The sequence below is a fragment of the Akebia trifoliata genome, chromosome 8, assembly GCF_017979445.1.
Source record: "Akebia trifoliata isolate Shusen 1 chromosome 8, ASM1797944v1, whole genome shotgun sequence".
Taxonomy (NCBI): Eukaryota; Viridiplantae; Streptophyta; class Magnoliopsida; order Ranunculales; family Lardizabalaceae; genus Akebia; species Akebia trifoliata.
This window is the reverse complement of record NC_141382.1, coordinates 33364644-33378817: the sequence shown is the minus strand read 5'-3', so window position 1 is coordinate 33378817 and position 14174 is coordinate 33364644. Positions and strand designations below refer to the sequence as shown.

The window sequence follows — 14174 nt, the reverse complement described above, 5'->3', positions numbered from 1 at the left end:
ATGGAATGACTTTTACTGATAAAATATATATACATGAGTTGAGATTGGGTCTACCCTCCAACCCGAACATATGATTCTAGAGTTGTGATAGAGAATTTCATGAATTTTAAATTTAGAGAAACATTTTCCTTAATGAGATTTTAAGCCTTACCAAGGTCATTTTGCTCAAATGGATTATCACATTTGCGATCCAACACCAGTCCTCTAGATTTCATAGAAAAACTCATCCGTTTTTTATTTCTCTTTTCAAAAACACAGTTTCTTTTGGGTTTGATCCAAGGTTTTAAAAATGAACAGATGCCAAACTTCCACCTAACTCCAAATTTAAAATTAAAATTCAACGGTCAAAAAAAAAAAACTATTTTTGAATTTTTTTTTTCAAAGTTGATATAATTTTATCCTGTACAACTCTCAAGCGTCGGATCATGTTTTTGAATGTCACAAGATGGGCCCAAGGATCCTTTAGTAAGGGTGAAATCCTTACTAACTTAGTAAGGCTAGTCCGACTCTAAAATTTAAATGAATGGTTGAATTGTTATTTTAAATTTTCGAAAAAGTTCACGCTAGACTTTGGTCCAGCCTGATTAGTAAGCATATTTAGGGCCTCAGGAGCAAGGCCTGTCAGACATCCCAGCCCGATACATGATAATATATGGAGAAATTTCCAAAAAAACGTGCGCAACTTACAACATTTTATTCCACTGAATTCGTCACTTTTATAATCAAAGAATTTTTGTCGATAAATTACTAGTAAGATCACATGTATGTATTCTATCGATGAATTCGTTGATCGTAAAAGTGTGCTGAGACCTTCACGTGTCAACTCATTCAAGTAAAGAAATTAATTTGGTTGACATGGCATATGGAAAGAAAGGAGCTTAAATTCAACCAGGTGTATAGTCCTACAAAAGATAAAGGGTTAGGAGACTTCTAAGAAGATTAGAATAAACCAAAAACAAGATCTTCCCAGGATTTCTCAAAATCTTTAACTGTTAAAAAGGTGCACCAAGAGCGAAAGACTAAAATAGGAGGCAAATGCCAAATAGTCCAATACTTAAACCCAATTATAAATTATTGATCTCAGTGATTTGAACCATCAATCCCGATGATTTAAGTTTGACATTTGATAGAGGTGAGGGGGCATTAAGAAAGAAAGATGTAGGTAATTGGGTTTTCAAGCTACAACCCCAAAATTCATGGTCAGAGTCCATTAAGTAATTTTTCATGATATATATATTTAGGTAACTAGATCACCAAACTGTAAGTCCAAACCTATGTAACCACCATAATCGTTCATACTATGCCTAACCCCAAACTCCTCAAATTGGTACGAAACAAAACTAACTGACACCTCTAGGAGTTCCCTCCTTATAACTGTTCTAATAGAGCTACATTATCATATCAATTATTGTGGGAAAGCCTCACCCTAAACAGTGCTGCTTGTTACAACTCAGTCAGAACGGTGATCCTCACTAGTGGACCTCCTTTCATGTCGATGAGAATGTTTACTATGTTTTTGGCGCTTGTGTGAATGCGAGCGTTCCTCCCTCTCCATAGAGCTTCTTCGATTTCTAGGGGGTGATGGGACCTATAACCATTAATGACATGTGAAATTACTACTTTTATTTATACAATGAACTTACAAAATCATATTTGATAGTTACATGGCCAGATAGTTCACATTTCGACAATGTTATTTGATCCAATAATGGACGATGTGACTTTTGACGATTTATTTCAGCTGACACAAATTTTTGGGTAAACCTTCAATAATGATTAATGAAAATGTATACCAAGAGAGTTGACAGCTTCAATTAGATACTCAGCCAGGGCCCAAGTACAATAGGAGGGTCCCAACTATTATCTGATGGAACCGTAGACTATCTTAGGTTCATGGGTTATCTGATTTTCTCCCTATAATTGCTAGTTTGATGATTAACAAGAAGAGAGTGATACCTGAAAGCGTGTCATATACCGTCCTTCTGGTGGAGGTGGAATACCAAGCCTTTTCAAGTCATCGAAGGGAATTGGTCTCCTGTTTATATATAAGAGGAGATTATGAAGTTAGGATAGAGCCTCAAGTTTCACAAAATTTGGATTTTTCTTTTTATTTTTAGTTACCGAACATTGGTTTCAGAAACCAGGTTTACTCCACTATCAACATTAGATTGGAAGGGGGGTCTATGAAGGGTATGTTGTGGGTGGAATACATTTCTATAAAATATTGCGAATGTGTGGATTGTTGTTATTAGGTAATACTACAACATCTTAGTTTACCTTCCCTTGTTTTAGACCTTTTGCCAAGAGTAATTTCTAGCACTTTCTTTCAATGGAACAACAAAACAACAAATAAAGGCATGCATGTATGACAATGCAACTACTTCATAAATTGTGGGGAGTGAGTGTAATGGTTGTGTTTCTGTGCATAGTTTCCTGTACATGACTAGCTTTAGAGAGTCTGCCAGAGCCAGCTTTTCTCGGGGGCAGTTGGCATGGGTTCCAGGAAGCCTCAAGAAGATGGGTTTCATGGATATAATTTCTCTAAGATGCACCAATATGAATTGAACTTAGAAATTTTGTAATTAGGACGCATGAAAGGAAATGCTGACATGTAGGTGTACCAATGTGAGAAATTAGTGGCCATGGGTTTATTTATGTACTAGGTCCAAGTCACCTCTTGGTGAGCTAGTTGGAAGTATCCAAATCATTTAATTGGCAAGCTGACGAGGACATCACAGTTTGAAGAGTAGAGATTTTTAGGTTTTTATTTTGAACTTAGGCCCTGCTTGGTATGCAGGCAAAATTCCGCATATCGTCGGAATAGTAAAGTTTTATGGTATTTTACAAATTTTAAGTGCTTGGTAGCAATTTGATGAGGTGAGCCCAATCGGAAATTACCGTGAAAGGGTGTAGAATAGTAATAAAAACGCAGGAAAGTTTTGTGGTAAAAACAAACCTCCGGAAACCCTGCAAAATAAAACATGATGTTTTTTTGTTTCAATCTCTGGAACCCAAACCCACCCTTTTGGGTTTACCCTAAAACCTTTAGGGTTATCCTATAGCAACCCAAATCCTCAACTTGAATCCCAAAGATTCCCTACCCTCCTTTTTCATCTTCGTCCCTCTTCCACTTGCATTACTAGCATAGTACATGGCCCTAGATAGAATTGAATGGAGAAACGAGATTCGTGCGATCATGATGCAAGATGAAGTAAACCATTCTAATATGCTGATGCGATAATCGTTGAAATAATCAGTAAGGGTATTATAATTTGAAACTACCACAACTTTGTAAACACCTAACAGTTCTAGGTTCAATGTAATCCTGTTGTGCCACTCCCCGATATTAAATCAAGGGATCCTAAAGAAAATTAAAACTTTCAACTAGTCAGGATAAAAATCTAGTATCAGAGGAAGCTGCTGCTTCTTTTCTTTTTCATAGGTATGCATTTATTATAAAACGAAGAAAAGGGCGGAAGCGAAGGAGGCTGCTTCAGTGTACAAGAAAAACAACTCAAACTATACAATTTCTCATTATAAAAAGTAATATCTTTACACAGATGAATGTATTCTCCCATACCATCCTTTCATCTCTAACCTACTTGTTCTCTTGGATGCAGATCCTTCAAACCTCTCAACACAAATACTAAATGCTAGACAACCACCATATGAAGCTCAACCAACGCAAACGCTTCCATCCAAGGAAGCTGCTTCAGCGTACAACAAAAACAACTCAAACCATAAAATTTCTCATAATAAAAAATCTTGAATAACGTCTTTACACAGATGATTGGATTCTCCCATGCCATCCTTTCATCTCTAACCTACTTGTTCTCTTGGATGCAGATCCTTCAAACCTCTCAACACAAATACGAAATGCTAGAAGAGACCCTAACCACCATATGAAGCTCAACCAAAGCAAACGCTTCCATCCAAGGAGCCATTAGCTCTTTACCTTCCATTTTTTCCATAGAAACACCACCGCTGGCCTTGGAATTAATTGTGACAATGCACAAAGCCTTATCCATGGTTAGAGAAGTGCATAAAAGGCATCGCAAAAGCTCCTTTGATATAGCTACTCAACTTCTCACAGCTTTGAGGAAAGATAAAAATCTTGTTCTTTCTTGATGGAAGGAACATGAAAGGTTTTAATGAACTTCTTTGAACACTCAAACAATTTTAACCACCTCTTCATGCATGAATCAAACTCTTGGAGTGATCTCCTACCTCTCTCAACAAAGTTGAATTGTAAAACCATTGTAAACGTCTTAGCTGTAAGTTCCATATTTTGTCAATCCCGAGACATATGTTGAGTGTCAGATCAATTTTCCATTGAAGACATATGAAGACTCTGATAAAGTTGTTCAATCGCACGTGCCTTGACAAAAAGCTCCTATGTATTTGTACAAAGCCTAAAAGGGAATGAGACCACCTAAGACTATTCCCCAACACTTAGATGATTAATAGGTCACCCGTAGCAATTAAGAAAACTCTTTCCTCAACCTGTTCAGTCATCGGACCTTTCGAGAACCGAAAATGGTCATAGAGGGGACACTAGAGTTTTGACCACCCTAAAACCATTTTCTGTCCTTGGTGTTTTTTAAGTGTCATTATTTAGGTAAAATCTAGCACATCTTCGAACCGTTTTGTCACCGGACTTCCCAAAAGCTCGTTTTGACCAAAAATGAAAAAGGGTATTTTGGTCATTCCACCCATTTTTATCATGGCTCACCCCTTGGTAGTAGTTTGAGGATGTTCTACATAGTAAGATCTATCAGATCCCCGAATGGCATGTGAAACGGAGCCACTGTTTGAAAGATATGGCCAAAATACCATTCGGGGGCATTTTTGTAATTTGTTCCGGTGCCATCATAATGTCTGATGGGGCCACCGTTAACAAGTTATCAACAGTCATATTTCTGACCGTTGAGATACAAACTTGCCCCTTTCTCTTTAAAACCAACTCCACTTCATTTTTTTTGGTTGGTTGGTTGGTTGAAGCTTCAGAGAAGAAGTTCTCTCATTTCCAAACCCATCTAACCTTCTCTCTAGCCATGGAAGGCCCCATTGTTAGCTGAAAATCCTTTCAACCCTTGCCCTTTCCACAACTGAACCACTTCTTCCATCAACCTTGCTTGCACACAAATTGGTGAATCTCATGGAGCTCACAGCGCCCTCTTGAAGCATTTCAGATTGAAGGACTTCTCAAGGACATTGATAACTCGATCAACACATTGGCAAATCAATCTAGTTAGATCAAGTCCTTGTGAGTATTTTGTTATTTTCTTTCTTTAACAAAAAGTGATTACAAGTGGTTCAGCCCTCAAAAATCAAGCTCTTATTCGAATCAAGGATTCGTAACAAGAGTAGAGGTTCGTGGACTCCCGAGGAACAAAATTCACACATTTCGAGAGAATGTCGTTTCTCGATCTTAAATGTTAGAACTTATCCGAAGGTAAAAATTCTGTGTAAGGTTTCGAAGTGAACCAAAAATCTCTATTTGATAATGAAACCAAGATCCAAGAGAATGGTACTTGGTAATGGATGTAGGCAAGTTGCCGAACCACTATAAATCTTGTGTCTACTTTCCAATTATGCATTACACTTGATTTTATGTGAATGATATAGATGCCATGACATGCACATCAAATGTTTGATAAACTGTCTACTTTATGATTGTATGTTTTATGCTATAACTTAAAAGAAATTAATCTTGTGCATATCTATGTTGTATCCATTTTAGTATATTCGAGAGACACGTAACTTCGTGGGGTGATTACAAAACGAAATTTTTAATTAACCTATTCACCTCCCCCCTATAGGTTTAGACATGGTACAAAGCCCGTAATTTCATTAGCTATCACCATTATAGAACTTCCAACCTCCACCATATTAGCCTCCATGTGTGGAGTTTTCGTTCTTTGATGTAGTTGGTTTACCAAGACCTTTTCCTCCTTCCACCTTCCTAGAGTTTGTCACTAACACGAAATCGATGTATTTTTTCATCTGAATCTTTTAATCGCAATATATAACCATTTTAAACAATGTGATCATGGTTTCTCCCTTGAATTTTCATAAAGAACACCTAACGCTTCCTGGAGTTCCTGAGATGCCTATGTAAATCCATGCCAAGCTCATTTCCGACACTAGAAAACAAACTCCTATAAATGTTCCTTTTTTTTTTTCTTTCAAAAACTACAAACCATCCACCAATCATACGTCCTTTGGTAGTGCGGTATCATTTTGGGAATGAAAATCGCATATTTATAATTCAAAAGGGAGTAACTATTGGCATGGAAATAAATCGCTAGAAATCTCAGAAAGAGACTTAAGTTAAACTAAGAAAAAAATGGCAATATTATTTACTTCTAGGTCAATGCAATATCATGAAAAATGAAAGTTTTCCAAGTGAGTTCGTTAGATGTGCTAAAATTGACATTTTATCTCTAAATTCATTGAATCATGAGAGCCATTGTTGCAAAGCCAGAAATAGTGCTACAATTTAAACGTAAGAATTCATACAGGGGAGCTCGAAATGGCCTCTCTCGTCCTCCGAAGCGAAGCTGACCCGACTCCTTCTTACCACCAAGGCCGCCTCCTGTTGATAAAAGATTTCAAACTGATCTATAGACACCAAAGTTTCAAGAAAGTAAGAAGTTGTATGTTGTAACTGACCTAACCTTCGTGGGATCCACCCTGGCATCAACTGCTGCCGATTGTAATCCACAATAATTTCACAATCATCGATAATCGAATGATGAGCCTCCTGCACACCGCAGGAAAACAATTAAACAAGAAATATGGTTCCCAGTTTCCAATCATAATCCTATTTAACTGAAAGGCTGAAACAGGTAAATTAATCTAAGAAACATTCACTTACTAAAACTGACTCGTATAACTCTGGAACGTTGATATAGAAACATATTAGACACAAAAGAGCCAACATACGCAATAAAATAAGAAAAAAAGAAAGGAAAGCACTGAAACTAGCCATCCTCAAAGGAAACTATCTCCCACCTAGTTTGTGATACGTTTTCAATCAACCTAGAAAGCTTCAAATATACACATAAAAAATAGTTATAGTGTGGACTGAAATTATCTGAGTTCGCACTGAATTTCGCTTCGTGTAAATTTTGCATATATTAATTCGCTAGTAGCATTGTTAATAAGATCAGTCATGGACCATGCTAGAAGAGTGCTTGTAGTTAACTTTGCATATGCCACCTGAGAGTCAATTATCAATTATAATTCAGTGGCACCTCTAGTCCAAATCGAGCTTAAATCAATGAGAGACTGCCCAAGCTTGATTGGAAAAAATTTCTGACAATTAAGATACTTAGAAGTTTGCTTGGAAATTCAGTATTGCCTACAGCTCACAGACATATAGGCAGACTGAAGTTCTGAATTGTAGTCTAAGGAACCTTCTTAGAAGGATTGTGGGAGAAAAATAAATAAATGGCATCAATATCCTCTTTATCAACCCTATACCTTGTTGCCTTGACCACATACATGCATCAAAATCTACCCTCAATGATTAATACAAAAAAATTTGGGCAACAGTTTGGTCCTAGCTGAAACTGAAATGAAATCATAAAATTTCAAAGTATTGCTAAAATTTTGATCAATATACTACCAATTTTGTAGCAAAATTAGCTAAAATTAGTTAAAATTTGAAAATACTCGAAACTGACCAAATAAGTTGAGATTTTCAACTAACTAGAAACAAAAACAAAATCCAAATTTTAAAACATTGTTAATAGTCCACTACATAGACTATCCATCTTCTCCCTAAATCTTCACAACCACCCAAAAAGATCTTTCCTTGATTAGACAAAACAAGATGTCTATCATTTTTACATTAAAAGCAAGGTTCCAATCAATTAAACGTACCAGACCATAGCCCTCCTACCACCCAACCCCATCCCTCAATCCCCCCCTCCCCAAAAAAAAACAAAAAACCAAAAAAAAATTACTGAAAATATCTTCTCTCCAACTTATCAAAGACCAATTGTTTTTTGATAGGTAAAGATAATTTCAATAAAAACAAACGCGGACGTCGAGAAGACCAACCAAAAGAAAGCAATAGGCGACAAACCGCCAAAGAAAAGAAGCAAGATTACCCTATATTTACATTACACACCCTCTCCCATCTAACAAGGAAATCTTAGAAAAAACGTCTCTAAATTCTTTAAACCTTTTACACCAAAAGAATAATAAAGCTAACACTGCCAAAACTAGCTGATGCTCATCCTTAGCTTTGTTTTCGAACACCCATTTGTTCCTTTTCTTCCAAATCAGCCAGCACAATGCAATAGTGACCCATTAAATATTGGTAAGTGAGATGTAGCCTAATAGGGAGCAAGTAAGTGTGGGCTTGTTAATCCCATTCTGAAAATTCGAAGTTTGTACCATTCCAGACCCACTAAAATAAGTTGTCTAGGGTGAAAACCAACCATCAAAACTTTCACCTAACTCTAAAACTTGGTTAATTTTTGCAAAAAATTAAACAAAAGAAGCAATTTTCCAGAGAAAGGAAGAGGAAAAAAAAAAAGAACTTAAATAGAGGACATCATCAAAACACCTCATATGCACGCCGCATGTCTCTTTCAGTTTCATACTCAACAAATGCATAACCACGTGACGCACCAGTTACTGCAAATCAAAGACCAAAAAAGTAAGAGCAGTTTTCACATAAAACAAACTTAGAAATAAAAGCAGTACTTAATTCCTCGAATTAATTCAAGCTAAAACCACACCCTTGGAATTCGTATGCAGAAACTTGGATTAGGTAATTTTGAGGCATCCCTCCAGGTTTGGGTGAAAAATAGTCCCCCCCTCCCCCACCAAAAAAAAAAAAAATCGTTTTTTCAAACTGATGACATACCACTTTGACTTCAGTTTTCCATGACATTCTAAAAACATGACCAAAATGCCCTTGTCTTCAATCGCTTGCTAAAATAAAAACCCATCCACATCAACCTCTAGGTTGAAAATTTTACCCTCATCTTCAACAACAAGAATTATCTCCTTCAACCTCCAAACCTCAGGAATAAAATAGGGTTTTGGGAAGATTTGGCATGAGGTTGAAGACAATGAGTTGAAGAGGTTAAAAATTTTAGACTAGCCGTTGAAGCTAATGGGTTCCCCCAAAATCCATTGTCCTCAACATAGCCTTGTTTAAGATATGCTGGGGCCTTGGAAAGATAAACTAGACATGTGTGAAGGTAAGGATGAAGACATTCAGTATATCATTTAGGACATCATGGCTTTTATCCTTCATTGCTCCAAATGTTACAAGGAGGGCAAGGGTCTTTCTTCTAATGTGGATTTGGACATAATTGAATGAAGGAACAAAATTTGCTCAACTGACTTCAAATATTTGGGATAAGACTTCAATGATAATGATGATCTGAATTGATTCAGTCTTGGTGCAAATAACCCAGACTTCAAGTATGGAACTTGAAAACATGTATCAAATCAGGATGACAAAAATGGTCTCTTCATAGTATTTCTAGGTCACTAATCTTAACTAATACCTTGCCTCTTCATGCTCCGTATTAAAGTTCTATTTCATATATTGTCTTGGTGCAATTTATATTGAAATTTGAAAGTATTGTGTTATAAGGTATCAAGCATAGTTTAGCTTTTGCATTTACCCCCTTTCTAGTCAAAATCAACCGCCATTGTGTCATTTGCAAGGTATCTAGCATAGTCTTGCTTTTGCATTTACTTCCTTTTTTTAGTCTCATAAACTGGCACTATATCATTACAAATAAAACATACCAAAGTCCCCTAGAATATGAGCGTCAATTCACCCATAACTAGTGGAAAGAGATATGAATCCAATACCAACCTCGGTATCAAAACCATTGTGATTGTAATCTCATTTGTGTTAGCTCCTATTATTTTCAAGATAGTTACTAGACCCTCGCACATGTATTCAATAATGTCAACTTAGTATATCCACTCAAAATTCCTATCTTTCCTATTGCCTCCTATATTAACTCTCTAGGACTCCTAAGTAAGTTTTCTCTTTGTTAATAAAGAAAGGAAGAAGGCTTAACTCTTTCTATGCATGATAATGTGACAAGAACTAGCCTAGAGCAAAATCCCAGAAGCATGCCATCTAGAGGAGATTAAATGGAGACAAGAATTGAAATTGAGATAGTTGAAGGGGGAGGACGGCAACATATCTAACATTTGTTGTGTGTTAGGATTATGGAAAGAGAGGAATAGAAGGGAGTTTTAGGGAGAGAAAAAAAATCCCCTCAAGAAGTGATTTTGGAGATTTTGGGTCATTATTTTATTAGATCAAACTGTGCAAGGATTTTGAAGGAGTCTTCTTCGTGAATTTCGTGTTCAAATGGGAGTCGTTATGTCATTTGTAGTTCAGACTTCAGACTTGGGGTGGGATATCTTTGGCTCTCAATGTGTGTTTGGTCACACTTCTGAAGTCTGAATGGAGGTGGTCCACCTTTAAAATTCAGACTTCAGAAGCTCTATTGCCGTTTGTTTCGATTCAGATTTCAGAATTAAGAACAAAAATTCAGAAGTTTTGGTCCAACGATTGGGGGGGGGCGCTGGATGAAACTTCTGAATTCCAAATTTGTTTTTTATTCCTAAAATACCCTCTTCAAAACATTGATTTCTATCACTTATCATTTGTTTATACAACCCTAAAAAACCCTTATTTTTAACTTTTCTACCTCTCTTTCTTCTACAACAGTGTTGTCAAGGTCTCTCCCTTTTCTCTTGTTTCGTGTTCGAAACCCTATATTTTTCATTCTGAAATTAACACAGTAGGATCTCTCTCTATCTTTATCTATCATTTTCATCCATTAATGGACATCTCTTTTTCTTCTAACATCATATGTTTCATATATGTAATTTCGATCATATGCTTGTAATTTAAAAATCTCTAGGTTTTTTGAGTATATGGGACTTAGATTTTGTTGATTTGGGTGTTTTAAGAAAAAACGATTGAGATTATTAGGGTAGTCATCTTGGTCTTGGACGATTTTTAAAACCATAGGATACTAATGTCTATTTCAAAAGATCCACCATGTTATAATGAAATATTCTCACCGCAAGCACAAGTTGATATGATCACTTTACCTGATCAGATTGCAAATCAACTAGAAAATGCATGATTGTTTATTGTTTGAGTATTACCTTGTTGGAATATAATTTCTCAAGTATGAATTCAATTTGAAAATAATACTTTTGGGGTGTTTGATTTATTAGAAATCGAAATTAAATGTGTGGATGGTTTCATTATGCATAACATGTTATGTTTTTCGATTAACAATTTATTAGAATTAAAAAAGGGTAATATTGTCAAAATGACCATTATGTTTTAAAATTATGTTTGTATCCATAAACTTTTAAAAATGACAAACAAATAACTTTTCCAGAACCAGATTTCAAAGAACAAAAACTAGAGTTCAAACTTCAGAAGTGTTACTAAATATACCCTCAATATTTGTATCTTCTTCTTTCTTTTTCTTTTCTTGGTATTCTGTAAGGGGGTCGTCTCGGCCTCTAGGTTTCCTTTTTCCCAAGCAAATTTATAACTATCAAAAAAAAAAAAAGGATAGGAAAGACTACGAAAGATGAATTCAGAGTGACTTGATGGTTTGACTATTTGAGCATAAAATCCAAATCATCTAATATATTTGTTTCTCTCTTAATATTTGCTCAACGACTCCTTTGGAGGTCCATACAGTGACTTTTTATGTCTTCCTTGTTTCTGCATAAGGGAGTCGTATTAGTATTTATTCACCCTTACTTGGACATTTCAAAATTTCCAAAACTTAGTTGAACAATTTAATCAACAAGAAAATTCAATTTCTCCCAATGCATTTCTACATCACTACCATGTCCCTAAGGCTTTTCTTCCTTTTTTCATTTCTTCTATTTTTTATAGGTAAAAGGAATTCTCTTAGCTTCATTACTTAATTCAACCAAATAACTTGCACAAAAATAGATTTTTTATTTTTTGTTTAATAAGTAGTGTAATTCGGAAAAAATTTAACCTTGGGGGGCATGACACCAAACTTGAAAAATAATGAATCAAGATTGATAAAACGTGGGGTGGAAAGTTACCAATATCTCGAACCAATCGCAAGTTCTTCACCCTCCCAAACCTACTCATAGCCTAAAAGGAACAAAATAGCCATTTTACAACGCATTTAACTGATTTAATGTGCATAAAGAAAATATTTTTCGGGGCAAAATTGACGATTCAAACAGACCCTTTTGAATCAACTATCTAATATAAAATAACAAAAAAGCACAATGATTTCATCCAGAAAATTTTTTTATATATATATAACTAAAGAGGTGTACCTTCCGGAGGGAGTCTTCGGCTGTGAGGTGGGAAAGGCATCCTACAAACAAAGTGCAATAAGGGTCTCCAATAACCTTTGGATCCCCAAACGGGTCATCTGTAAAATAAAATAAAATATTAATAATCAATTTTGAGAGAGAGGGAGAGAGAGATAGACACAGAGAGAGAAGATACAGAGGCCAGCAGCAGAACAAAGGAGAGCTCTGTAGGTGCCATTGTCGTGCGGGAGAATATCTGTGCCGTCGATGCTTCCCGCTTGAATCGGATGATACGACTCAGCATAGAACACTGAGTTTATGTTGCTCCCTCCGTGACTCATCTCTCTCTCTCTTGACTGTGGTGACATACGCGCAAGAGAGATGATCTAGTGGTCTCAAGCTTTTCGTTAAGTACCCGTTGTCTGTGATGACTGATGACGCTGATAAGCTTCTGATTTTTCCAGCTTTCGAAAATTTTGTAAGTTTGGTGGCTGTAAAAGTAAGTCTGGGAGTTAGTAGGGGCTGTGTGACTTGACTTTTCCGAGTGTTTCTAACTCTTGCGGTCTTGCGGGAATCAAAAACATTTTAAAGGTGTTTGTATAAATAATTCTTAGAGAGAACTATTTACTTTGAAATCATTTTGATATTTTTTTATGAAATACTCATGGTGTTACTTCTCGAAATTACTCTTGACGGAGTCACAAAATACTGTTAAAATGACGGATTTGTGATAAGTATTCCTTCATAAATTTTGAAAATTACAAGTCAACCCTAAAAAATGTAATTGTAATAATATTATATTACTATCCATTGATGTGGTGGTAGCATTTTGGTGTAGCATTTGGGACAAATATGCCCTTCATAAATTTTGAAAATTACAAGTATACTCTAAAAAATACAAGTGAATAATATTATATTATTTATCCATTGATGTGGTGGTAGCATTTTTGTGTAGCATTTGAGACAAGTATGCCCCTCATAAATTTTAAAAATTAAAAGCATACCCTCAAAAATGCAATTGAATAATATTATATTACTAGCTCCCCAATTGTCCACTCAATGATTTATCCATGAGGGTTCCAACCATGGTTAAAAGTTTCTTCTTACAAGATTGATATGAACAATTACTATCCATTGATGTGGTGAAAGCTTCTTTATATTTTTAGTGGTTGTATATGATCACAATATCTTCCATTTGTTTATAATTGTTGGGTGTTTATATAAGTTTTTATGAATAAAAATAATAACTACTTTTATTTCTTTTGGAGTATAATTTTTAAGTTATAATGTTAAAAATAGTAACTGATACTTATAAGGGCATTCTGGTTACTTTAACAGAATCTAGAATAGTTCCCAAATACAAAACTCTATTAAAAGTATTTTTGACAGTACTTCTCAGAACTTGCATCCAAACATACAATAGTTATCCACCTACTCCAGACAGTACTTCAAAATGTACTTCTAGAGTACTTATGTTCTAAGTACTTCTAGCTCCTTGAGGTTTTTTCAAGAGTGCTAATTTTGTAACTCAATTCTAAAAATTCACTAGCGTAGCATGCGTAAAGAGCCTTAGATTCTTCCCTCAGGATACACATCCGACCTGCCATATGCAGTTGTGTATCTTTGTGCATGCCACAAGGGTGAGTTTTTGAGTTATCTTGTCACGTTGAGTTATAAAATCATTACTCTTTTTCTAAAGAACAACAAGGTCCAATAGATGGATGGATATTTTTTATATGAGTCGTGATTTTCTTACGCCCCCTCTGACATACACTCCTTGAATATGTGCAGTTATGTATCCCAAGGAAATAAATTTATGGTTCTAACACATGCCATATCATAGAACG

The 14174-nt window shown here is 35.6% G+C and overlaps 1 protein-coding gene across 1 annotated transcript; it reads right to left on the bottom strand.

Moving 5' to 3' along the window:
- Positions 1-1210: 1210 nt before the first annotated feature.
- Positions 1211-12832, bottom strand: LOC147396562 (RNA-binding (RRM/RBD/RNP motifs) family protein). Its single transcript, XM_086451412.1, has 8 exons — positions 12524-12832; positions 12349-12446; positions 12106-12157; positions 8582-8652; positions 6676-6766; positions 6523-6598; positions 1957-2035; positions 1211-1588 (listed from the first exon to the last, which is right to left on the bottom strand). The coding sequence occupies exons 1-8, from the start codon at positions 12693-12695 to the stop codon at positions 1451-1453; spliced, it is 777 nt and encodes a 258-aa protein (XP_086307538.1). The 5' UTR covers positions 12696-12832; the 3' UTR covers positions 1211-1450.
- Between the last annotated feature and the right edge of the window lie 1342 nt (positions 12833-14174).

Bases quoted from the DNA above. Each gene is read 5' to 3' on its own strand.
- LOC147396562 (XM_086451412.1), bottom strand. From the start codon at position 12,695: ATGTCACCACAGTCAAGAGAGAGAGAGATGAGTCACGGAGGGAGCAAC. The intron at 6,767-8,581 runs GTGTTTTGATGA...TGCGGTGTGCAG, and splicing joins ACATGCGGCGTGCATATGAG to GAGGCTCATCATTCGATTAT. The intron at 1,589-1,956 runs GTATCACTCTCT...TAATGGTTATAG, and splicing joins GGTATATGACACGCTTTCAG to GTCCCATCACCCCCTAGAAA.